This window comes from Tetrao urogallus (assembly GCF_951394365.1).
Source record: "Tetrao urogallus genome assembly, chromosome: 6".
Classification (NCBI taxonomy): Eukaryota; Metazoa; Chordata; class Aves; order Galliformes; family Phasianidae; genus Tetrao; species Tetrao urogallus.
The window spans coordinates 28,124,855-28,151,233 of record NC_136819.1 but is presented as its reverse complement, the minus strand read 5'-3'; the positions used below and the strand labels follow the sequence as shown (position 1 = coordinate 28,151,233).

Here is a 26,379-nt window from a genome sequence, read left to right as displayed (position 1 = left end):
CTGCTCTCTGCCAGTCCTTTTAATTGCAGCCCAAGCTATCATGGTCTAGCCTGGACCTCCAGCAAACCAAGACTGGAATGGGAGAGGTCCTGTGTACAGCTTAATCAGAAGTGGGCTCCTGGCTGGCCTCTGGTCTCTCCTCATTGTTCACCATGAGGTTGTCACAGTGGAGTATTTAGGTTGGAGTTGGTTACCTTGTGTTTTACATGAGAGGAATGTCTTTGTTGTACAAATCTCTCCTTTATAAAAGCAGCTGGCTAATAATTATCCACACTATAGTAACTGCACTGCTTAGTGCTTACAGAGCACATGGCAAGCACGCTCAGTGATACTTCATCCCTGTGATATAAGTCAGAAAACAGAGATGTAAAATATACAAAGGTGATGATGCTAAAAGCAGAGCTTGCTTAGGGCTTAGCTGCCAGAGTACTGGGGCTCTTAGGTCTGTACCCCTGGGTATTACATGTGCCCTTTTTGTCAAGTGACTGGGGTGGCTGTTTGCATATTCAGGCTTTGTTTCTGGGCACCAAAGTCATTCCCTTCCAATCCCGTGCTGCTTCTAGGGTAAATTTAGGGATGAGATAGGGAAGGGACCTTGTCCTGTTGTCATCCATGGGAGTGGCACTGATGCTGGTGGAAGGTGCAAAGTGTGATATGCTGAGAGCTTCTAGAGCGGACTGTGTGACCAGAGGATAAGCACTGAAGGCATGGTCTCTCCATTTCAGCCACTTATTGACCACTGTCCTCCTGCTAGATAATGGGATGCTTTAAAAAGCCAGAGGGCTCATCACAGAGGGCTGCTAATTTTACAGTGACAGGTGATGGGACAGGAGAACAAAATTTACATCCCTCCTTAGCATACCTGACCTTTTTGTGCTTTTCCTATTCTAGCTTGCATGCTAGAAGGCCAGAAATTAATTGTGGTTCCCAGAAGGTTGAAGAGTTAAGAAACAAAAGCGGAGCTGGTTTTCCCCTTTGCACTGTCCTATCAAAATCTCAGGCTATTTTCCAGCTGCAGTTTTTTTTATATGTAATACTGGAAGATGCAGTGAAAAGTACAGCCAGAATGTGTACCTGTAATCAAGGCAGTTAAAAAAACCACTTGGTGGCTTGTGAATGCAACACTTTGATCTATTACAATCAGATGCCACAATATCATAATTTACAGAAGTATTGTACTCAGGAGGTAGTCACATCTGATCTTCCTTTACTGCATATTGACAGCAATAAGTAAATAAAACTTACACGGATACCAGAGTGAATTCCTATGTGTTCTTGTCACACTGTTACTGAAATGAAGTTAAATTGCCTCTGCAGGAGTAGAGACAAATTGTTGTGAAATGCTCATTTACTGCCAGGGTACTTGCTGTGCTTCACTGGGTTGCTGTATGAGCTGAGCATCATCTCTTGAAGGACAGTGTGCAAAATGCTTTCACCCTTGCCACTCGCTTCCACTTTATTTACTAGGTTGAGCCTCTGCACTTTAAAATGGAAATAATGCTAAATCCAGGATATATCAAATCTAAATCAGAAATCTCATGCAGCTTGCTGGCTTCAGGTAAGCAGGTGGAACCAAGCCATGCCCTCAGCTACCTGTGGCAAAGTTCTTTCTATCAGCTGTTCCTTGCTGCAGACAATAGCCCTGTTAGCCCTGACCTCATAAGTACCCTGGGAGAGTCTTCTCACCTAGGAACCTCTCTTCTCTCTGAAGACTTTCCCAGTTGACCCTTTTAGAGCTCTGTTAAAACAGTGTTAATGTGTGGACATTGCCAGCCATAGTGTCTGTGTCTTCTTACCTACTTGTACACAACAAGAGCAGTGGCTCCTGCTCAGGCTGTGCTAAGGGTTAATTTAGTCCTCCATGTGAGCAGCAGGAAGCCTACAGGCTGTTTCACTGCTTGGTGTGGAAGTGTTGTTTGCTTTGTGGACAGGAGTTTTGGAGCTCCTCTGGTACTCGCTGCCTCAGGGCTTTGCTATTGCCTAGAAGTAAATGGCAGAGAAAAGAAGGCAGCACCGCCCCACCATCACCATCGGTGTTTGCTGCTTTGAAAGCAGAGAAAGCAGATGAGAAATGGAAACTGCCTTCAGGGTCAGAAGTCAATAACAGAGGGTGAAATGTCACTGGTGTTAGAGCTGCTGTGCATAAAGTATGAGGGATGCTGGCGGTAGTGATCCTCAGCTCTGGAGCATGGATTTTTATCTCAAGATGGTGGGCCGGCTTTCAGCTTGGTATTGATTCTTTGGAGGAAGGATAACAGGTTTTCACTAAAATGTCTGTTTTGATTGCTTTTTCATTCAGGTGCTTCCCGTGGCAAGTGAATGGACAGAGGGTGGCTCATGCTGTGCCTCGCAATAAGAAGCGTCTGTGTGGGTGGGAGGAATGGTGGTGCCGGGGGACTGGCTGTGGTCAGACACTGGAGCGTGGCCATGATGGTCAGAGGTGGCCTTTCCCTCATGATGGGGCTGTGCTGTTCTGCTGCCTGCACCTCTGGGCTCTTCTGCCTACCTGCTCACTCAGAGCCTCAGTGCCTTTCAGCCCACCAAGATAATGTTTCCTATATTAAGTAACTCCTTTCCTTCTTACTGTAGGCTTAACTGCAAAGCCGGAATGAGGAAAGATCCAGCTGAGGATTCAGACAAGTCTGTGAGTCCTTTCTGCTCCTCTTTCCACCAGCATTGAGTACAGGAGGTGCTGCAGTGCTGGAACTGGCATCTCTTTTTCAGCCTTGGCAGGTTTGCTACTTAAGATGAAGAAAAATGACAAAAGCTATTTTGTGGAGTTAGCAAAGGCACCTTTTACTATTTCAGAGGTGTTGTAATAAATAGAACAAGTGAGGTCATGGGTTCTTCTTTTGCTGCATTATGAGAAGTGCAAGCTTTGCATTGCTTAAAATAATAAGTAAAATTCTGCTTAGTCTTGAGTTCCTCTTGGCTGCACTCTGCCTCAAACCATCCAAGGGTACAGGGATGGGTCTTTTCCCAGGACTGCTGCTCCTATTGGATTTTTTTATTTTTATTTTTCTGTTAGTGCTGTGGGCAGGAGAGCTCTCACTTCACTCCTACGTCAGTGCCTGCCTGAAGGAGCCACCAGCCCCCACTCCCCTGGCATGAGAGGAAAGGGTTCTGCTTTATGCAAGTTTTTACTCTGAAGTATGGCCAGGAGCAGTGCCATAGCACGAGTGGTAGAGCTCAAACTTTGATGGGACTCACAAGTGCACGAAGTCCCTGCTGACAGAGGTGCACAGGTAGGTTGGTAACATGAGGCTGTGAGAAGTTAAAACCACGCAGCAAGGAGGTGGGAATGCTGCAACTCCTGTAGCAAGCTAGCTGAGTAGGCTTACTGCAAAGACTGCAAAAGATGAGAGATTGCAATTCACTTGGGAACTGCTTTAATTCCCCCTTTCCTTTCTCCATTCTCTTGGAGGCACAGCGAAGCTGCTTCCCGCAGGTGGAGAAGCTTCTCCAGAAACAGGATAGAGAGGTTGGGGTGCAGCAGAAGAGCCTAAAAATTGAACCATTCCTGATAGTGTGTCGGTGTGTTTTTGTTTTTTTTTTTTTTTTTTTAAAAAAAAAAAAAAAAAAGTACGCACATCTCAGTATGCAAAACACAGTTGTCCTGTTTATCAGTGAGCAAAACCAAATACAGGCCCAGCTGGCATTCAGCCCCCTGTACTTAGATAAAAGGGGTCTGAAACTACAGTCCCCTTCCCCTCTCTCCTACTTGTGCTGCAGGTCAGGTGGCAAGGCAGTGCTAGTGTGGCCCAGTTGGGTGATATGAGCCCAGCATTGGTTGCCCCTGCCTGACCTTCCTGACACTGGTGAGATGGCCAGGTCCTCCTGTGTCTGCAGCTGTCATACTTGCAGACAAAAAAAGCAATGAATCTGGTCCCCAGCTTCCTCCTCTCCACTCTGCTGAATTTCTCTTGTCATTGCTCAATGCACACAAATGCAAAGCAGGTGGGCTTTAATGTGGAACTTATTTTAGATTAAGGAAAACAATGTAGGCTCTCTATGCAAGCAGAGCTGGCTTTGTTCCCTATGTAGGGGGAACGTGGGCTTCAAAATGAGGACAAAAAATTCCCAGCCATTCGAAGGTACCATAGATGAGCAAAATAAGTGCGTTTCTCTGATGTGCCAGGCTTGGGTGAGGAGGAGTTGCAGGATATGCTGCATTTGAAATTTGAAGCCAGTCTGCAGCAAGTGAAAGATGGTTTGGTTTGGAGAGAGTATTCTAGCCTCTGCTGTACAGGGTTTTGGTCTCTACTTGAAGGATGTCAAGTTAGCAAAAACATTGTTTACGTGAGGAAAAAAGTGAATAAATATCCATAAATGAGGGGATGGTGCTCAGTATCTGTTTGCTGTTGCCAAGCTTGCTTGAGCTCTTGTTCATGAGAAGCTTCTCCCACTGTGAGGATGTGGAGGGAATGTGAGCCACCTGAGTGAGTCAGCTTTGGTGTATCATGGCCTGGGCCAGCCTGGGATGTCATCCCAGAGTACATGGGAGGGTTAGGAGAGACAGAGGGATGTCAGGTGGCTTTCCTTGCTTTACAACTACTTCAGAGCATCTTTGCGAGCATCAGAACAGAGCAAAAACATTCACAAAGTTTTGAAGATTAAGAAGCAATGTGGGACTCAAGTGTGTGAGAGGGGGATAATAATACTGGTGCTGAATCCGCCCTTTGTTGTGCTTGCCCTTTCCCTCGACTTAGCTGCTGTTCTAATGTGGCTAATGGAGGATATTCACATGAGGTTGGGATTGACTTCCCCCTGGCCCACTGTGCTGTGTGGCTGGGTCATGGCACTGCAAGGCAGAGGGGAGGTCCACCCTGCTGAGAGGTGCATGGGAGGTAAGACATGGCCTGTAGGGAGCTGTGGCTGTTCAAGCGTTTTTTAAATAGTACTGAATTTCTGTCTAGAAAATGTTACTCATTCAACTAACACAGAGTCTTCCGGACTTGAGTGTTTCATGCAGAAAATGTGTACAAGTGTTCAGGGAGCACCCTGGGATGCTAACCTCCAGGAACTATTCTGCAGCCTTCTTCATGCCCAGCTTTGAGCATGTCCTGTAGATGCAGGGGCCCATCTCCTGCTGCCTGGCAGTGCAGGGCCAGCTGGAGCCTATGGGACAGAGCCGGTCCCAGTGTGTGCCTTGTAGGTACAGAAGGCAGCATGGAGGAATGGCCTCTTGCTCAGGACCATGACCTCAGCTCCCCTCTCAGTGCTGTGTGTGCAGGAAGGTGAGGTGCACAGAAGGGCTGTGAAGGAGCGGGTGCTCGCCTTTAGCTGAGCTAAAGTCAAATCAGATTTTATATTATGGAATCTCATCTCTCCTTAATCTTCAGAGATTTATCAGAAAGCTTAAAGTTAGGACAGAGCGCTGTGGCATCTAATCTCTCCTCCTGTCTGTCACAGGCAAGTACATTTCACCTACTTAGTGTTACTCTAATCTGTGGCTGGAAGGGCTGAGGAATGGGATCTCTGCCACTTTGGGGTCATTTGCCCACCTACATTAGCGAAGCAGGGCCAATGAGTTAACAGGGTGTGGGGATCTGGGAGGTGCAGAGCCCCTGGGGGAGCCTGGTGAGCCCCATGTCAGTGCAGTGCAAAGTGCGGGAGCTCTGCTTGTGGGGAAGAGACAGTTGGGATGGGGTTGCCCAGCCTTTTGCTATGAAGAGGTGACTCAGAGGCCTCATATATGGCACCTGCAGGGACCACGGCCGTGGGAGCGGCACAGAGGAGAGAGAGTTTCCAGTGGGCTGCAAGTGAGATGGCTCTTGAATGCAGGTTAACCTTGTCTCTGTTCTTGAGGGTCACTTCATGGAGGGAGGGAATCTTTTGTCTTAAATAAGAACAATATATCTATATATGTAATGTCAGGTTTCCCCACAGGTGCAGAGAAATGCAGGTGGAAAAGGAAAGGAGCTGAGGAATGGCAATCAAGTGAAAAATCTTAAGTGTTATTAGTGCTCTATGATCCACACTTCTTGTTTCCTTTGCCTCCTGCAGGAGAAACTTGAGAGGCAGGTTTCCTTGAAGGAGGCATGCTTCTGCCTGCTGTCCTTCACTGCTGCAGCCTCCTGAGGCCACAGGAGGAGGCTGGGATGGTGGACACCTGGTAAACATGCAGCTAAAGTGACTAAGTCCTACAAAGGCAGCAAGGGGATGGGGCTTGATCCAGCCAGCGTGAGGCTGTGGTGGCCATGAAGAGAGTTAAACACAACTTGCCTAGTGCTCCTTCATGGATGTTTTCTGGCTTTCTGAGAAAACGTAGCTTGCTTCTCAAAAAAATGAAGTGTTATGTGAAGAGAAACTGAGAACTCACCCTCATGGTGTGAAGAACAAGGAGAGGAACACCTCCAGGTGGACTACCTGGACTTGCACAGGGAGGTGGTTTCAGGTAAATTCTGAGAACATGCACTGCGTTCTCAGCAAAACACAGTTTTGTAGCTCGCTGTGGGAGGAGTTCCTCTTGCTCTTTTCTGGTGGCAGCAGAACTGGACTCCTTACATTTCAGTATCTGCTGGAGACTTACTCACCAGTGCCCTCAGCTACCCCTTGGAACCCAGCGGGCTGCTCTTGTGCTTGCTGAGCTCTGCCACAACAAACTGCACTAAGGGGAGTGGGACATCTCACCTTCTCCTGAAGCTTGTGCAGAGAACTCTGAAATCATATTTCTAGACATGTGCTTCCCTGCAGGTAAGCTGAGTCGCTTCTCTTCAGGCTTAGTATTTGATTAGTTCTTCAGAGCCATTTGGAAGATCCTGCTATATTATGTTCTCTATGTAGTGCTCTGTGACAAATGCACCCAGTTTCCAAAGCCTTTTGCCCTCTGAGATTTGCTGTTTTTTTTTTTTTTCTTTGTTTGTGTTTCTTTATTTTGTTTTTAAGGTACAGGGACAAGGTTGGGTGCCATTTTTATCTGCTTTCCTCCTCCCCTGTTATCAAAAGGCATCTGAGGGCAGGTGAAGGAAGCCACACTGCACCTTCACAACATCTTAGCGGCATTACTCTCCCAGAAATGGCAATAAATCCATAGGCTGACAATGGCAATCTAGCCTCTCACGCTGTTCCAAGCCCTGGCTGCGTTATCTGTCAGGGATAATTCCTTGACCTTGTGGTCTGGGGATGAGCCCTTTGCTTAGTGATTAAGCCACTGCACTAGATAACACTCCCTGTTTAATCCCTTTGGTAGCTGCTGCTGGGGAGGGGACTGCAAAAATGCGCGATTTGCAATAGGTCTGGAGACCTCAGAAGCTGTGGTAACAGCACAGGATATGGCTGTACGTGTCCATCCTCCTGCCTTCATTTGCTGGCGGGCTGGAAAACAACCAGCATATCTAGGGCACTACTTTATCGAGCGATGGAGCCATCTGGTGCAAAAACCAGAGCTGTCTGAGGGCTTAGACATGTCAGAAATCAGAAGTCCCTCTGTGTATTGATTCTGTCTTCTATCTGCTGTATAGAAAAAGGCTTGTAATTGCCTTTCCTTGGTCTGTCCTGAATAACTTGCTAATCTTGCAGACTTGGCCTAGAGAGGGATGAAGAAAGCTTCTACGCCCAGATCCTCCCTGCCCATTGTACCCCTGGTGCCTGGGGAGTGTGCCCACAGAAGTGCCGTGGGTTGTTCAGGTGCACCCAACCTGTGAGGTTATGACCGCACCCTGGAACTGTACAAACCATAGAAGGCTGAGGCCCAAACCCCTCATGATACTTACAGTTCTGCACGCAAGTGAAAGCAGAGGGAGAGCTTTGATCAGATCTTACGTGTAATCATAACATAGAGTGACTTGGGTTGGAAAGGACCTCAAAGATCATCTATCGCCAACCCCCTGCAGCCAGCACAGTTGCTAACCACTAGACCTCAGACAACAGATCAGACTATCCCAACCATCCTGGCCTTGAACACCCTCAGGAATAGGGCATTCACAAACTCTCTGGGCAGCCTCACCACCTTCTCAGTGAAAACATACCCCTGATATCTAATATAAATTTTCCCCCCTTCAGTTTAAAACCATCCCCCTTATCCTATTACTATCTACCCATGTAGGAGGTTTAATTCTCCCACACAGCTGCCAGTCCTCTCTTTCTGCTCAAAATGTGTCTTTTCCCATGTCACCACTGTTTATGTTATATTTATTATGAATTCCCTTTAATCTGTCCCTTCCCTTTTAAAAGGACCTCCTTGAGCTAGCTGTAGCCTCAATTTCCTTTGGCCACAGTGTCACCTCCTCCCACGCACAACAACGCAGTAGTTGTCACCCCATACTTGCCTTTGAGGAACTGACTTGACCAAGAATGACCCAGCCCAATGGTCTGGTGCCTGTATCAAAATGGCTGCATACAGATAGAGCTGTGCTTAGCCTTCACCCTGGTGAGGAGCTCACAGCCAGCTTTCTGCTTTCCCACAGTGTGCTGAGCTGTGGGCATGTTGTGGGCCTCTGCCCACTCCTGGCAGTTCCTTAAGAGAAAAATAAAGAAAGTTGGATTGATACAAGCTTCAGCTGAAACATGCTGCTTCACCCTGGGTTCCTTGAGCTAAATACCTCTCTTGCAGCTCATCCTACTGAGCCTAGCATGGGGGAAAATCCTAGCACCAGCTCACAGTCAATCTACAAGAGCAGAACCAGGAGCTCCAGATGCCTTTGGCTGCTGCAGCAGAGCCCAAAGATTGTTCAAATCTCTGACTGCCATTTCTTTCTTATCTCTTCTGTTCATCAGTTTCTTTTTTCTTAGAAGACACTTCATTCCTTTGCATTTGTGCCCCCAACAGAAAAGACTGATGGTAACATCATCATCTACAGAGTTATACTCCCCAGCCAGCCTTGCTGCTTGCAGGATGCCTTCCTCTCCCTGAGCATTGCAGTGTGTTGTCATGGAGAGGATGCAGTCAGCACTGCGAGGTCAGTAGGTACTGTACAGCCTGTGAGTTTCTAGAGCAGAGGCATCAGGATGGATGCGAAGGGCCTTTGAGGATTCTAGGAGGCTCTGCAGAAATTTCCCTGGTAGCTGCATTGTGGTAAATTTTCTGTGCATTTGGGAACTCACAGACTGTGACTGAATCATATGCCATCTGCATTATGATACAGTCCCTCTGCAAAGTGGGCTCTGCAGATTGCTTTCCATGGGAAATCTGTTGAGTGGAACAGCATACACTGAGCAGAAGCATTTGGAGAGGCCAGTAGCTCTTAGTGGGATCTTCAGTGCCTCCAGGAACCAGAACTACCACTTTTTCTTCTTTATTGGGCCATAAAGAGAATGCATTGGAAACACCAGACTGAACTAGAAGAGGTGAGCAGATCATTTGCAATGCAGTAGGAATGACAGAAAACTGCTGTAAGACAGAGTCCCGTCTGCCTGGAAAATACTAGGACTTGCCGCATCTAAGAGATGTAAGCTGGTGTGACAGCTACCACACACAGATGTGGAGTGTCTGCAGAGCAAACCTCAGATGTCAGGTGCTCTAAGTAGCACTGCATAGAGCACGGAAGGATCCTTCAGGCCACCCACCTGCTCCCGGTTTTCTGAAACAATCTTCCCTGAATTTGTTTATTCCTGTGCAGCAGGAGGGGAAACATCATGGAAAACGAACAGAACAAGTGAGCCATGGCTCAGAGCTGGTAAGATACACCTAAACATCCTCAAACTCTCCCAGCCCCATATGCTCAGACTGATTGTTCCAGTATCAGGATTCACATTTGTACTGGTTTTAGTGCCACAATCAAGGTTCTTGGCCTTGTGACTTGGGGCTGGTTTCTGGTGCCGCTAGTGCTCTTCTTACCCACAATAGAACATCTGGGAAAACAGTGCAAGGGAATCAAATTAGTAGTGCTAATATGAAAATCAAACAGCAGCATCCCTTTGCTGCTCCACAACATCCTAGTTGTTCTGTAGGTTTTTGACCGACACCAGCCAAAGACCCAAAGCCACAAGCTTGCCTCAGGTTGAGGACCAGCAGGCTAAACCAGCTGGCTGGAAGCCTCTCCAGATCAGTGTGGACTTGGCTGCAGCCTGGGGCTGGATCCCCATGAGGGCTATAGATGATGGGAGCACAAGCCTCAGGATCAAACTGGTGAGGAGACAGAGGCACAGGTAGCAAAGCTGTGAACAGAGTGGCCCCCTCCTGGGCCTCAACAAAATGCATGCAGATGGGCACTTTAACAAAGCTCTCAACTGTTGGCATAATGCTCAGGGCTTTATGGAGAGGAAATGTCTTTCTTCTTTACCTGCACATTCGTGTTTTGAACTCCCTTTCCCATCTATTTTCCCATCTCTCATAAATCATTAAATAACTGACAAAAATAGCACAGCTTACTTAGGAGGTGATTAAAAATGAGAAGAAATTATCCTATCGCTCTCCCAGAAACCCAAATGTTCCCAGTAGCATCTGTCACAGGGCCAAACCTCTCATTCCCTACTGTTTAGCTTGCAGTCTGACAAGGTGCCTCTGTGCCAGCTGTGCTCTCTGCAAACACCCAGGAATGCAGCATGGAGTATCAGCAGGCTCATCACTGTAGCTAAGACACCAGCACCTGTGTGATCCTACATCCTGCTGTCCAGGTATGGGTCAAGCAAGAGGAAATTTCCACCAGGTTCTGAGATACATAATCTATCCTAACACATCGTGGTTGGCATAAATAATAGAAAGGCTAAAGTATCTGGTCAGCATTAATTCCTGGAGTAGCTGTTAGCTCCACTGAAGTAAGTAATGAGATGAAGGTGTGACTTCAGTGTGCTGAAAGAAAGAGTAGTGTTATTTCCCGCTGTTATAAATATAGTTATTTCAAGCCAGCCAGGATGGTGTAGGTATTCTCACTCAGCTCATGCCCGCTCTCTTTAACACTCTTACCTGTGCCCCAGCCCATTCCCTCTAATGCACCTTCCTCCTGCCCCACCTTGCTCCTGTATGCCCCAGTACCTGCACCATTCACTATTAGCCTCCCTTTTGAAAGTATAAATATCCTTACATTTCCTTTGCATGCTTTAAGGTTTGAAGACGAGGGCTACAAGTGGAGGCTGGCATCTTAAGACTCCTGTGAAGCTCCAGCTGGAGAGCAGCAACAAGAGGAGCTGCCGCAGCAGAGGCTCAGGCATACCCTCCCTTTGCAACAAGGAGGTTAATTAGGGCTGCTGGGGGAACGGGGAAGATACGAGTGAGAGCTCCGGCTGAGTGCCAGCATGGCCTGGGGCAAGTCACATCCGTTCTTTCTGCTTCAGTCTTTCTGTGCTGAGGCCGGGGGCAATAACTCATTTACCTCACAGTTTGGTCCTTGGATTGGATGCAGAGAGCTGTGTAAAGCACGTAACAGTAAAATAGCACTGGCAGTTTGATTTCATAATCCAGGATGTTTCTTGCTGCTGGTGGGATTTTGTAACAAGGGAGATTTCTTGCTGAATGAAATAGGGGAAATTAGTGTAAAGTTGCAAGAGAAGTATTTGGGTTCTTTCAGACTAGAACCCTACAGTGACAAGGTTGTGTTTCACAGCAAAGAGCCGTGCTTAAATGAATAGGCACTGAACAAAAGAATCAGATCCAGAACTGAATATTTTATGCCCTAGCATTAACAGGCATATGGGACACGGGGCATATCCCATTACAAGGGCTCTGACCACTTGCCTTCCCCAGAGTGCTGGTTGCTGTGCATAAGTGAAGAATGCATTTTGAAGTACCATCTGGAAGCTTCCAAAGAGGGGATGTGGGGCTGCACTCCCACAGCAAGTTCTGTTAAGGCTTCATCGGCTCACTTTAGAGCACGCCAGTACCCTTCTTTGTCTAGGACAGCCTTCTTTTTCAACTACAACAGTAAGTTTGAGCCTAACAAACTTAATTTCTTAGGACCTTAACTCAGCAAAGCATTAAGACCTTTCACAGGCATGCTTTGAAAGGATCCTGCATGATGTGAGAGCAGGTGGATCCCTCCCAGAGCACCTCCATTCTCCTAGATGTGGAGGCTGCTCTGCTGGGCAAGCGCACAAACCCAGTTCTGCAAAGAAGTGTGAGCGGAGAGCCACAGCCACCACTTGCAGAGTACTGCATCTAACTGCTCTTGTGCCTTGTTCCTATACACTCTGCACCTGAATTGAAAACAAACAAAAAACTCCTGCAAAACCTGAAAAACTGCATTCTAACTACTGTGTCTTAACCACCAGAGGAAGAAGAGCCACACACAAAGGCAAATACTTTCTTCTAGTGTAATGCCTGGTGGTGATGAGAACCTGTTCTCAGGTAGGATGGCATCAACCAGGAATTCTCAGAGGTGAATAAAGGAACAGAAAATGTCACCTCTCTGAGGATAGCTACTGGATGCGATCCTTAGAAAAACCTCTGGAAAACTTTTGACTTTGCACTGCAAATATGGTATTCCCTGTATCTCCCTGTCCAAGATGGGCTTAATAAAGACATTCGCACCTCTCAGACCTGTGCATATTGTGTATTCACTATCGGTTTTGTGCACAAAACTTCACAAAAATTTCCCTGGCACAAAATTTCCCTGGCATCAGGAGAAAGCTTAGCACAGAATGAGTCTAGATCTCCCTAAGAGAAGGTAATTAAGGTGAGAAATCTCATCTTCACACCTTTCTTATCCATGCTGTGAAAGTGTTTGTGATAAACTGGGTTAAAAATTCTTTGTAAAACATTAACTACTGGGGGTGCAGCTGTGCCTCCTAATAGCTTTTGAATGTGTCTGACAAATACAACCTTGACAGAGATCATGGTTTAGAGATGAATGTTTTGCTAAGAGGTAGCATTCAGAAGAGACAGTTTCAGTGCTGGAACTTTGACCAGCTCTGAAGATCTCCAGCTTTAGCTGAAAATGAATCTCAAGACTCGGTACTGTAATTCTTTTTTGAACATTTAGATGATAATGGAGTCTCTCTCCCCAGTGTTGCAATATCTCAACTTCAGAAACTCTTCAGAGCGGTTTCCATCAGGTTAAATGCTAGCAGGAGCTCCAGTCCATCGGCACTGCTAACCTGTACAGCACTTTATAGGAGAAGTTACAGGTTTGTGCACATGTGTTTGGTTTCAGATTTGAGAGTATAGTGGCATTTGGATCTAGATTTTGGGTTGATCCACTAGATCTACAGAATCCAATATGAAATCTGTTTAGGAGGAGAAACCTGGGAATTCAATGCTAGCCAGACCTAAGATGTGCCATCAGTCACAGCAATTACCCAGTACAGGGCATTTGCTGCTTTTAAAGTGCAGACAGTCCAAGATCTAGAGGTCATTCTGTAGCAGGCATGCACATGATCTAGAAGCAAATTCTTTGTTACAACTATAAACAGCTATAAACTCCATTGACTCTCACAAGCTTTATACTGGAATATCTACAGAAATGAAAAAAGTCCATACACGAATCTGTGTCTTTTGGAAAAAAAATATTTTTTTTTCAAAGATTGCACATTCAAAACTCAAGCTGCACACTGCGCAGAATAGGAACAGCAGTTAGCCAATCCAATTACCACCATGGAGGTGTGCTTTGATTAGTCTGGCTGTAGCCCTGAGCTGTCAAACTCAGTCAGCAGCAAGACACGGACTTGAGGTGTAATTACAGTCAGTGGCCAAAGCGCCTCTCCTGGGCTGTAAAAGTTTTCTTGATCTGCATTGGAAATGTAACATCAGAGGGTGCAATTCAGTTAAGGGAAAAAATGACAGCGGCTGTGTCCACTCATCTGCCCACCACGTTACACACTGCAGTACAAACAGCGCATAAACATGACTGGTGGTACAGCAGGACAGCAGGATTGCTTTCTCTTTTCAAATCACTTGTAGTTTCAAAGAGGAGAGTGAAGTGACAGCTCCTAGCTGGAAACGCTAGCACCGTTGTCCTTCCCACAGTTGTGCATTTTTTAGGTTTTGGTGTTACCTGACCATTTTCACCAACGGATGTGCTTTTTTTTTAGTAACACCACAAACAAACAAATAAATAAATCAGTACTTTGTGCTTTGTTAGCATCTTTCATCCAAAGTCCTGGAAGTGCTTTGCTAAGCCGTGTGTTACTATTTCCTGCAAGCCACCTCAATCCCAACAGTCCGATTCTGCTTCCTTTTATATCAATAGGAGCAGGGCCAGCCCGCAAGGACGTACCTGATGTTACATATCAAGCCAACAACTGAGCTAGCACAACTCAGGTGTCCCACTTCTTGCTTTTTGTGCCATCTGCCCCCACAGCGCCAATCACTCTGTGATTCAAAGACAGCAAGTTTTACTTTACAAGATTACTTCATTTCCAGCACTTCTTTTACAATGTCTCCAGCCTTGCAGGGTACCAGAGTGTGCTTGGTCTACTGCTGTTGTTGCTATTCATTTAATACTTTCTTTAGAGCCTTCTGAGAGGTAAGTGATCTATGCATGTGACACTGCATGCCCGTGTCACCTTCTTCTGGTTTCCTCTTTCCCTGTGTTGTACGTCAGAGACATCTGCAAGGAAATGAGAACCTGGCTCTTCTTGCTGCTTCTCTCCCTTGCTCCAGGTTTGACAGCTATCACCACAGCAACCCAGCACACTCACGGATGGTGGAGCACAGCGCTGGCACTGCCTGGAGCCAGAAAAAAAACCAACAGAAAGTGCCTGGTTTGGATGCGGGTTTCTAACTTCAACCTGGCAGTGAGTAAACATGGAGAACTGGAACAGAACACTGACTTGAATGCTGTCCACAGGGTGTAGGTAGGCTTTCACATTTCCAGTGCATTCATGTCAAAAGGTCTTGTTTCCCTCAAAATAGTATTGAGTTAGTTGTAAAAAAATGTAGTGATCGTCATCTAAGAGAATCTGTAACATACCTTATTTTGTGCATCTCCTCTTTCTTGTGCCCTAAAATAATAATGCAACTGATAGCACCAGCAGATACATAAAAGCTGCCCTACTCAGCAGACAACAGTAAGAGCAGGGTGACAGTCTCATTGCAAGCAACTCACGCAGCCAGTAGTTTGGAAGAGATCTCTGGTGTATGCCTCGTCCAGCCTCGTGCTCAAAGCAGGCTGAGCTGGAGAAGGTTGCTCGGGTTCTTGTCAAACATGAATATTCTCAGTGTGGATATTCCTCAGCCCCTTTATGCAATCTGTTCACAGATTTCTATTTGCACGTTTGCAACAAGGACCAGCTTCCACAGGTTTGTTAATCTTTACATCTTAATGTACAAATGGGTTGTTGGGATGACTGTCAGCTTGTGGATTGCCCACAGATTCTTCCTTCCTTCCTCTCCTCTGAAAGAAGAAACTCTATGGACCTTTGTAAGAGACACTTGGAAAGGAGGGTAAGGATACTGGGGAAAGCTGCAAACAGCAGAAGTGAAACTGCAGAGATTGTGAGCGTTTTAACAGCTTCTACCCAACTGGGATTGTAATGCCTGCTTATATGGTGTTGTGAAGCCTTGACCCGCACTTTCTTTCCCCAGTGTTTGATATCAGCAGTGAATGAGATGCACCTGGGGGCACATGGACTTCTCCAAGAGAACCATTTTCACCTTCCGGAGTGCGCAGCAGCTTTGAAAATGCAATCCTGTATGTTAAACCACACTGAATGTCACTCAAACCAAAATCAGCTTGGGTTGGTTTGGGTTCTTTGTCAATAGGCTCTAAGAATAGCCCATAGTCTCTATTGTCTGTTTTTCCAACAAAAAATAGTGCCGCTGTAGTCAGCTCCAGTTTAGACAATCAATTGGTAACTGACAGGTATCACGCAAAGTTCTTCTGCAGCCCTCTGTGCTTGTGGGGTAGAGGATGCAAAAGCTTGCTTCCCCTTTGTAAAGATGACTGAGGTCAGTCCTTAAAACACATCCAGAACAAAAACAAGTTTTAAAAAGTATGTGAAATAGCTGCCACATTTTTGTGCGGTACCCTGCTCCCCCAAAATAATTAATTAGGGTGGTTAGTTTTATTTTTTAAAATACTAACTGTTAATGCAGAGGAGCTTTCTGATGCATTATGAGGGACAACTGATCACATATCCCCAGCAAGACCTTTCATTTCTTATCCAGGCTGGCATGCAGCTCTGCTTCGAAGGCCATCTTGTCAAAGGTGCGCGTGTTGGTCTCCTCCCGTACTTTTTCCCGGACATGGAAGGATGCCCGAGCTACAGACCTGGCATTTTCTAAGACAGTTTTCTTCTCCTTGAAGATCTGCTCGCTCCTCTCCAGTTTTCTCTCGATAGAAAGGAGAATCTCCCTGCGCCGTAAGTCCTCATACTGTTCCACCTTTTGCTTGTTCATCTTCTGCACCTTCTCCTTCTCCAGACGGCTCAAGACCAACCTGCGGGCTTTTTCCTGGACCACCTCTTCAGCCACCTGGGCAGCATGCTGGAGCTTCCTCTCTGTCTCTTTAGCCAGGGCCTCCAAGTGCTCCTTCTGCTCTCTTTCCTTCTTCTCTGCTGCCAGTTTAGCTCTCTGGATCTGCATGTCCTCCCGCCTGGCCTTCTCCCTCAGCTCCTGGTTCCTCTTCTCTACTAGCTGCTCATAGTTCTCCTGAGCCTTGGACAAGCTCATCTCCAGGGAGGCCTTCAGCATTTCCTTCTCTTCTGCCTCTTGCTTGGCCAGTTCCTTGAGCAAAGTCTCGTGCTTCAGCTTTTCTGCTTGGTTGAGCTGCTTCCTCTCCTTCTGCAGCCGCACCTCCTTCCTCTGCCTCTTCTGCGCGGCTGTGGACAGCTTCTCCTGCAGGATCTGTTCCTCTCGCTCCCGCTGCTCCTTCTTGCTGTCCTCCTTCACCTTCAGATTGTGCTCTTGATGGAGCTTCTTCTGCTTGTCTTCCTGGACGGCTCTTTCCAGCTTCTCCCTCCGCAGCCGCTCCTGCTTCTCCGCCTGCTCCCTCCACCTCTCCTCACATACCTGCCTCTGCTTCTGCTTCAGCAGGGCAACCTCCTGCTGCTCCTGGCTCAGCTTTCCCCGCCGCTTCTCCACCTGGCTCTCCCACATCCTCTGGCCCTGCAGGAGGGCCTTCTGCTTCTCCTTCTCCTCCTGCTCCTTCCGCTGCTCCGCCAGGCGCCGCTGGCTGTCCCACTGCAGATGGGCCGCCTGCCGCTGCTCCCGCAGGAGGCTGGCCTCCTGGTGCTTGGCGATCATCAGCGCCGCGATCTTCTTGTCCCTCTCAGGCACCTCTGAGAGGCCCTTCTTCCTCTTCACCTCCCTGACGATCCTCTCCACCCTCTGGGCGGTCTGCGGTGAGTGGCTGAGGTCACCCAGGCTGAAGCTGCGCCCCAGCAGGGAGCCGTCGGCCACCCGGCCCCGGCCGCGCGCCTTGCCCCCCAGCCCCCGCAGGCTCTCCCCGCTGTATGAGGACGACGCTCCCGACTCCGAGGAGGTCTTGCCCCAGCTGCCCTCCCGACGCTTTTGCAGCGAGTCCAGGGAGTGGCTCTTGGCCTTGGCGCCTCCTGACGCCCCAGCCTTCCCCACGGCACGGGGCACAGCGGCGCTGGCGGCAGCCCGTGGGGCGAGGCGGGCGGCGGGCGAGGGAGGCAGGCTGCCGAGCGGAGCGAGGATGCGCCGCTTCTCCTCGCGGATAATCCTCTCCCGCTCCTCGCGGCACTGCTGCAGCTTGCGGCGGCGCTCCCGCTCGTAGGCCTCGTAGAGGCCGGTGGCCACCCTCATGGAGCGCCCGGGAGCCTCGCGCAGCAGCTCGCCCAGCGCCCGCGGCAGCAGCTCCACCGGCCGCACGGCGCAGCGGGCGCAGGCCTCCAGGGAGCGGGGGCTGGTCAGCACGTACCGGCTGCCCTCCGCCGCCGCGCAGTCAAAGTTGTACAGGTCCAGGTGCAGCAGCGGAGACTGCTCACCGGGTCGGGACGTCTCCCCCGGCGTCGCCGCTGTCGCCCCGCCGGGTGCGGGACAGGGCTGCGCGGGGGGTTCTGCTGGGGGCTCCACCATGGTTGGGCCTGCGAGGAGAGAGCGGTGGCGGGTGAGCCTGCGGTCCTCTTTGTCCCTCCGGCACGGTGCTAAGGACGGATGGAGCAGCCGAGCAGGGGCGGGAGTTCGGTGCTCGGGGAGCTTTGGTGCGGTGGGATTGGGGCGCACGGGGCGGCTGGTAGCGGTGGTGTTTTGCGACCCTCCGTGGGGGTGTCTGGAGGGTACAGGCTGCGGACGCGGGGGGTCTCTGGGGCGCACGGGGCGAGAGGGCAGCCCCGCACCCATCCCTCCGGTTCTCCCGTGCGCGGGAGGTGCGTGGCTGCGGGTCGGAGCGCCGGGACCGCCGCCCGGGCTGCGGACAGGGGAGTTCGACTGGGCGGGAGGGGGGTATTCGGGCTGTGAGCGAGGATGCTCGGAGCGCGGGGGCTGAACCGCGGCAGTGCGTTTGGGGCGGAAGTGTTTGGGGTGAGGGGTATTTGGGGCGGGGGTGCTCGGGCCGCGAACGGGAGGAGGGGGGCGCGTCCGAGCCGCGGGCGGCACTCACCGGGCGGGCGCGGCGGGCAGCCCCGCGCTTTGTCTCGGAGGCGGCAGCCGCGGGGATCAGGTGGCCGGAGGCGGCGGCGGCGGCGGCGGCGGCTCCTCCATGGCACCCGCGGGGCGGCGGCGGGCACGGCGGCCGCCCGCAGGCTGCGTGGCCCCGCGCCGCCCGCCGCAGCCCCGCCGCAGCCCCGCCAAGCCGCGCTCCCGAGCGAGGGCGGGCGGAGGCGGGCGCGGGGGACCCGCCCCGAAGCCCCCGCGCCGGGGCCGGGCCGGGCGGCGCCGCTGCCGCGCAAGGCGGCGGTCCCGCTGTGCACCCGCCGGCCCCGTGTCCTTCTGTGCACGCGTCCTTCTCGCAGTGAGGGGTTCTTTCTGAGTCGTGCCTCTTATTTTGCGCAGTGCTCGCGCGCAGAGAAGCCCATCCGTGTTTACGGTCGATATGAGAGAGTTGCAAAGAGGAAGGATGCTAGCCCAGTTTTGCAGATGGCAAACAGCCGCAGGGAGATGAAGGTGGCCTGCTTGGGGCCGCTGGGAATCTGTGTCAGAACGGCACGGCACTCAAATTTCAGCACAAAGCACTTTCCAGCTATGCACCCCTATTCCCCTTAGTGCTACTGCAAGCTACTACTTGCTGCAGAGATATGTCAGGACTGAGAAGGAGGGAACTGGAGCAGTGTTGCAGGCAGTGCAGTACAGCTTTCCAGGTACCCGCTTGGAACAGGCTGGCTGCAGTTACTGTGGTAGATTCAGAATTTCTGTAGGCGTCTAGAGCTCAACAGCCACTGAAAATGCCTTGCCCTAGAAATATCATTCAGCAGAGAGGGAATCACTGCTGGTTGTGGAGTGCAGAGCATCTGTGCCACACAGTGGAACAACTCTGTTTTTGTCAGGCAGAGAAAAACAGTAGTGAATGTTTGTTAGGCACTGCATTGTGACCTTAGTGCTTTTCAGCAATTTATCATGTAACCAGTATAGATTATAGATGCAGCTTAATCTGCTTTGTTTCAACAAGGAAGGACAAGGCACTCATCAAAGAGCTTCGAGGATGATCCAGGACAATGACAGTGAGAGAAAGACCCAGGAAAGGCCCAGGGGGTCCCTGGGAGAAGCTAGAGAGCTGCAGGTAGGTGGTGGTTCCATTTAGTATGAGAAAAGACTTTGAATCCGTGTCATCCTCCACGTTGATGGATGCGCACAGTGAGGATGTATTGAGTGGGCAAACTGCACCAATGAACCGTATTGACTTATGTAATCTAATTCATTCATCATCATCATAGTCTGTATGGGGTGGTTATAAAGCTTGGTAATTAGTTATGTGAACATCCTTGGGCCAGGGAGCAGCTTTCTGCTGTCAGAAGAGCCTGGCTCACTGCTGAAGGTGCTGACCACGAACAGGAGTTGCAGCACAGCTGTTGTCAAGCCGCTGCTGCACTCTTTGTGGAAACTTATTAGCTGGCAAGTGTGTGCCCGGTGAGGCATGGGTTTCCTAGGGCTTTTGGCAGATTGCTGTTTCAGCTTGGAACAGGGCTGTAGCTGAACCTTACCTTTCAGGTTTCTGTGTAGATCTTATGGACTCCCATAGGCAGCCACCCAAATGGCTAGGGGTAGGAAGGGGGCTTGTCAGACAGCTTGAGAAGTAGCTGGGTATGACTTTTGGAGGCTTATGCTATCAAAACACTGAAGTCATATCCCCATCTCATCAAGACTAAGGGAAACTTGGGATGGGGTAGGAGGTGCCCTCTGGAGGAGCCAAAGAGGTTCGCTGCTAATGCGTCATTTTCCCCCACACCAATTTAAACCCTAATTCTCTTTTGGCTGGAAATGAGAGAAATCTATGCACAGAGGCTGAGCAGTACCATAGGGTTACCCTCCTCCTTTGATAAACAGTTTCTTTGTTTGCATCACTGCTAATGATAGCAAGAGATGCAGGGCAGTGGGAAATCATGCCTACGGATTATGGAGATGGAAATATTTGTTTCAAGTCAATGAGTTCTTCTGTATGCTCTCTGCTCACATGTATTAATTAATCCTTCCCAGTCTGGCTCTAGAACTGCCTGTACCTGGGTTTTCCCCCAGTCTGCTTGGGAGAGCAGTTTCACAACCTATGAAAGCCCTTTGGTGAAATGTCATTAGTTAACATTCTGCTTCAGTTTTTCTTTACTGTTTTATCTTCTCTCAAAAGTAATTTGCCTTTTTTTGGCTAGACAGTTCTCTCCTGCTTGAGCTTATGCCTTACAAATGTTTGTAAACCGTTTCCAAATTCCCTCAGAGCCAAGGAAAACATATCCTCATTGTAAACCAATTGCTTGTGGTTGCACAAGCAGCTATCACCCTCCTTCTGAACTCATTCCAGAGCGTCAGTCCTCCCGTGGCTGCTGATGCTGGGCTGAGCCGGGGCTTCTGCCGAGCATTTGCTTCTGTGTGTCCTGGCATAGGGGGACTGTGCATGCTGCCCTGGTGCCTGTGCACTGCCTTCCTTCTCTCTTGCATCTCCCCTTCTACAGTTGGCTAGCTCTTCTAACGAGGCTTTGGCTTCGACTTTAACAATTTGACTTTTTAGAACTGTTTCTCCCTCCACCATGGGAATGTTAGCTGGTGAATTATTTCCTCCTTGCTAAATAGCAACAAGCAAAAGTTTTCCAGGTTGACTCCTGTCTCCATCTGTTTTGCAATTTCTGCGTTCTCTTTCTCATGCTGTTTACACTGTTGCTGGGAGGACCCTGACCTAACTGTTGTGAGCCACACGTGTCTTCCCTGCCAGGGGCAGCCCCCGCAGCACTCGCAGGCTCACCAGAGCCTCACAACACAGCCTTTCCCTGTCAGTGGGAAGCTTGATGAGCCATTTTAAGACTTCCATGAGGCACTGAGTCTAAGGCCTAATGCTGAACATAAAGTCCTATGAGACCTGGTTTGTAGCCAGGCCTGAAACCCAACACGCCACAGTGCTGGTGCAATAACCTGACAAAAGCCAAAATCCTTCTCTGGGATACTTCAGTCTTGACTCCTTTTATCCTTTCCTGTGCTCAACCTCTTGTTCTGTCACTTCCTGCTTCTTGCTTTTCTCCTGCACAAGCTGCCTGCCTGTGAGATGCAGGCAATGCCTCCCTCCTCCCATGGGTGGCCGGCCCTTTTCTGCAGCCCCTGCCAAGCTTTTGCAAACAAACTGCCCGAAGCTGAGGAAGAAAACTGACTGCTCATAGCCCAGAGGCTCTACTTCATGCTATCGTCTGTGGCTGTCCCTCAGCCATTTCACTAAGTCTCTGGAGAAATGGTGCCTCTTGCTGGGCAGATGCATAGAAAATGCACACAGAGAAGAGATAGGGCATGAGGAGGTAGCTGGAAACAGGGACATATGGTGAGAGACAATGCAGAGCCAGATCCAGAAGCAAAAGGTTTGGCAGCCACTGGGGACAGACTTGCACTGCAAATACAATGTCCTTCCCTCTAATGTAAAGCTGGAGTCTAAGGCTAACATGTGACTGTGCTGATGGCGAGCTGTTATTAGCATTCATCTAGTTGGGTGTGCTGGTTGGTGTCTCTTCTCTGATCAAAGAAGCACCTTAATGAGCATCGTACTGCTTCTTTCCTGGGGATGTGCCTAGCAGCTGTCTATTTGGCTTTGTGCACATTTGGCACACTTGCAGCAGTCTTTGTATTCGGGTACAATCTATGCAGCTACCAGAGTAGTCTGAGAAAATATGGAAGACTGGCAGATAGAATATTGAAAATGAAAGAAAAAGCCCTGTCAATGTGTATTTCCATGGAAACAAGAATAGCTGTGAGAGTTAGTTGTGTTTGTTTTTGAGGATGTTCCATTGCCAGCAGCTGTTTTTGAAGAAATTAGAATATTGGCATGTTTTGGACCAAACCAAATCAGAGATGATGTTGATGCTGACCGTCAGGCACACAGTTGTCCTAGTCAGGTTCAGCTTGTAGTGGGCAGCTCACGCTCATATGAGCGTTATGAGGCCCTTGAACACGGTGAATCATGGAAGATTACCCCAGGGTCACAAAGCAAACTGAGGTTGTGATAAACAAATACATAAATTATTCAGAAATCAGCATGAGGATGTCGAAAGGTCTGTGTTATGTGAGAGCTCAGAGTATACCTTTGGAGTGGTCTGAGCAGACTTCATAAGCTAGTATTGCAAACTGCATCTCCATGAGCCCTGATGTCCGTACAGAAATGCAGTGGTTTGCTTTCCTCATCAAAGTAAAATCAAACTTCTCTGCAGAATTTAATTATTTTCAGAGTTCACCAAAACCCAGCTTGGACAGACCTCACTGTACCATGTGTTAAAAGGCTGTGTGGCAGTTGGGTTTGGGCAGGGAATGCCTTTGTGATAGCAGTTTTCAGCCCCAGCTCAAGTGTTTTCTGATCCCTGATAAGGGTCCGAACCACCACTGGATCCCCATTATTTTTAAATCAGTAGCAAGCATTGATCCATAATCATCTCCAATGAGCAAGTGCTACTGAATGTAAAATCAACAACAATAACACATGCTAACTCTGGTTACATTTTCAAGCCAAAACTGAAATTCAGTTATGTTCCATCCATTTAATTGAAAACCATTGGTTTTGAGCAAATGATCAGTCTTCCATGCTGTTTCAGCTTTCAAGCTGTGCAATTTATTGTAGCACAGCCTGGAAATTACTATGTGAAACTACTAAAGAATAGTGAAATTGCTGGTGACGTTCTTCAAGGGGAGCAAAATGCAAAGTGTAACCAAAGATTAAGAGTGGAGATTTAAAAATACTTCAGTTTTAATTAATCTGAGGCATTGATGAGCTCATTACTAAGGGCTTCTCTCTTCCTGTAGGATTTCTACCTGGACCGTGGCATACTGCTGTCATATTTTCAGAGGAACTATATCAATATTCCATCCTTTTTCCTCTGTCAGAAGCCTCACCGAAATGTAGTTTTCTGGGGTATAGAATTTAATGTCCTACTCTCAGTTTGAGCCAATTGTGCATTCCCAAATCGCCTACAGTGCTGTGCCAAGGAGCTTGGAGGCAAAAAGAAGAGATTCTCTCCTTGCTGCTGCTCTATCCAGGAGCGAAGGGCAGAGAGAGGGGTCAGAAGCTGGGAGCTGGCCCCTCCCTTGCTTTGTTAGCTGGACAGCCATGTGTTCAGCGGGTTGCACTCAGCCTGAAGGACGTAAAGCACGGCCTGAGGAGAAAGGCAAAGTGTTTAGCTGGTGAAAAACAAGTACCACGCTCGCTGTGGACAGACACATTGCACACCCAGCAATGCAGTCATCCAAGGTGGAGCTGCCCCTGCTGTTTTCACACCGGTTAACAAGACCCCGAGCTGCTAAGATTGCCTTGAATACATCCAAAATCACACCGAGGGGTAAACTTCATCAAGAATACTTCTTAATTATAGAGTAATGCCTGCAGTTTCTCTGCTGACACGTTTTTCTTATCCCTGTGCAGCCGCCAGAGGGCGATGGCGGCCCGGACGGTGCCGGCCCGACGCTGAGCTGCGAGCGGGCTGTAGCAGGGCGATGCGGATGGGGTGGATAAGGGCGCGCGGCCCCTTTAAGGCTCGCGCGCCGCGCTCCAGGCCCCGCCCCGCGCGCCTCCGGCCGGCGGCGCGCGGGGCGGGGCCTGGAGCGCGGCGCGCGGGCTGTTGGGGGCGGGCAAGACGGCGGCGCCGGCCGGGGCGCGAGGCCGCCGACCTTCAGCCCCGCGCTGCCGCACCGTTGCCCGCGCCCCGCCGCCCCTCCGGCCGGTGAGCAGCCGAAAGGAGAAGGCGGGAACCGGAGGGCGGGGTGTGGGAGGCGCACCCGGGAGGGAGAGGCGACGGGAGGAAGAGGTGAAAAAGTGCGGTGGTGTGTCGGGTCTGGTCGGCGGTGGGTTCGCGTAAATACGGTAGTTGGCGAGGTTTGTGTCGTGCGTGAGCCGATCGCGGTGCGGGAGGCGGAGGAGGGTGGGAGGGTGCCGGAGTTATGCCGGCGGTGTTCGGGAGCTCGGCGGGTCGGGGAAGGAGGGCAGCCGTCTGCCCGCCCGCCTCTCCCTGTGCCTTTGTGCGTGTTCCCGTCGGCGCTGTTATGTAATGGTGCTGCTCCTGGCAGCGGCACGCATTGTCACCGCGAGCCCGGAGCTTTCTGGGGCCGCTCTGTGAGAACAATGGGAGCGAAAGTTCCTCGGAGGGGGCTGCGAGCTCCGCGATTCCTACCGCGCCTTCGGAACGCCTTTGCTGTGTGCCCTGCCTTCAGCTCGTCTCTCTGTTCTGCTGGGCTGCAGACACCGGGCAGCAGCCTGCCGCCCGCGCCCTGCCTCACAGTAGGCAGCACGCTGCCTCTCTCCTGCAGTAATAACGATTTTTTCACACTTTTTTTCCTTGTTGTTCTGTCTCCTTTTCCCCTCTGTGCAGGAGCAGCGATAGGCAGCAGAGATAATGGGCGGAGGGGGCTCTCCCGTCCTGCACCTCCAGTTAGAACTTGTCTGCGTACATCAAAGAGAGGCGAAATGCCTCAGCGCAGGGCGGTTTGCATATTAAACGCCGATGCCGTGAGGATCGGTGCTTCTGTGGCTGTGGTTTATCGCTGATTTCATTCTTCAACTCCTCCTCAGGTGTCTTATCGTAAATCTCTGCCCTTCTGCCGGCTCTTCGTTACGTGCCACGGTGTGTCTGTCCCTTTATTTCAGCGCAGGGTTCTGTGGTCGACTGCTGCTGTGGCACCTGTCTTTTTGTGACTTCTGATAACGAGCAAAACTTTGAGAAGAACATAAACTTCTCTCCCGTTTGGAGATTCATCTGCCCTCCACGATCCGTTTGTCCTGTTATGTAAACGGGTGTTTTACAAACGGCCGGGAGACAGAGTGCTGCTGACGGTAGGAAGGCTTGTTTCTGTAGAGGGGAGCCTTTACATGGCTGGAGGAGCTGTCACCTCATCTAGCAAATTTGGTAAAATCTAAGGGGTTTCTCGTTGCTGCGTGCTGTTGGAGCGTTGCATCTCCTTGTAGAGCAAAGTAGCACATGATAAGGAAGTTATAACCTCACCTTAAAAGGCGCTATGAAAATCCAGTTGTCCTCGTGTTGCTGCTTTCAAAGGTTTTTTCATATGCAGATGTTTTGGTGAGGTCTGGGAAAGCACTGATCGGGAGTCTGACATTTCCCAGTCGCTGTTTTACGGTTTTGCACTTTCTCGGCAGCAGAGGCTCTGGTTCTGTCACCTCTGCTTGTCATGCAAATTGGCCACCTGTGGTCTATGAGGAGAGCGGGGGTATCCTCGGGTCGCCCACTTCGCTGAGTCCCTGCAGTTTGCACGCAGTTACCGGCAGAGTTTATGCTTAGTGCAATGGTGAAGGTGGGCTGACACGGCTGCTCGATCTGGCAGGAGCTGCTGGGGAGACAGCCAGCAGCGCTTACTGCCGCTGCAGCGGCTCTGACAGGATTAGCTCTGCCTTCTGATCACGCTTTTTTACAGCTATTCTGTTCCTGCCTGCAGAACGGCCTTATCTTGCAGTGAGAGCAATCTGCAGCAGTCTTAACCTCAGCTGTGCAACCTTAGCTGCAGACATGGGTTTCTGTGTCTGGGGCTGTTCCTGTTACATCACTTCTCCTTCTTATCAATGTGCTTGTTCATGCTGTGCCTACCCACTTCCTTGCCACCCGAACACATCTCTCACTTGTTCTGCTTTTGTGAGAAACAGATGTGAACTGCTGGCCTTTGTCAGGTCAGTAAAGTCTGACATATGCGCCCAGAACCTGGGTCTTTTTTTCCCTCCTTTCTTCCTTTGTGTTTGTTCTTGCTGATCTGCGTTCCTCCCAGAGAAGCCCGCAAGTGCCTGCATGACAGGTCAATTGCATGCAAGCATTCCCCAGCATTCCTCCTGCTTTCCCCTGCATTCCACTTGGCACTGGGTCTCCCTCAGCCCCTGTGGACTGCTGGAGCTGGCTGACCTCTGCAGGGGGCTGAGCTGGGGGCAAGGGAGCCTTCTGTGGCAGGGCTGGGTCTGCTCTGCTTGACAGAGGGGCTAGGGGCAGCAGGGGTTC

The 26,379-nt window shown here is 49.9% G+C and overlaps 1 protein-coding gene across 1 annotated transcript; it reads right to left on the bottom strand.

The window, feature by feature from the left end:
• Positions 1 to 15,967: 15,967 nt before the first annotated feature.
• Positions 15,968 to 18,029, bottom strand: CCDC177 (coiled-coil domain containing 177; the record flags this gene model as incomplete). Its single annotated transcript, XM_079536849.1, has 1 exon — positions 15,968 to 18,029. Exon 1 carries the CDS (start codon positions 17,855 to 17,857, stop codon positions 15,968 to 15,970), a length of 1,890 nt encoding a protein of 629 aa, XP_079392975.1. The 5' UTR covers positions 17,858 to 18,029.
• Positions 18,030 to 26,379: the final 8,350 nt, after the last annotated feature.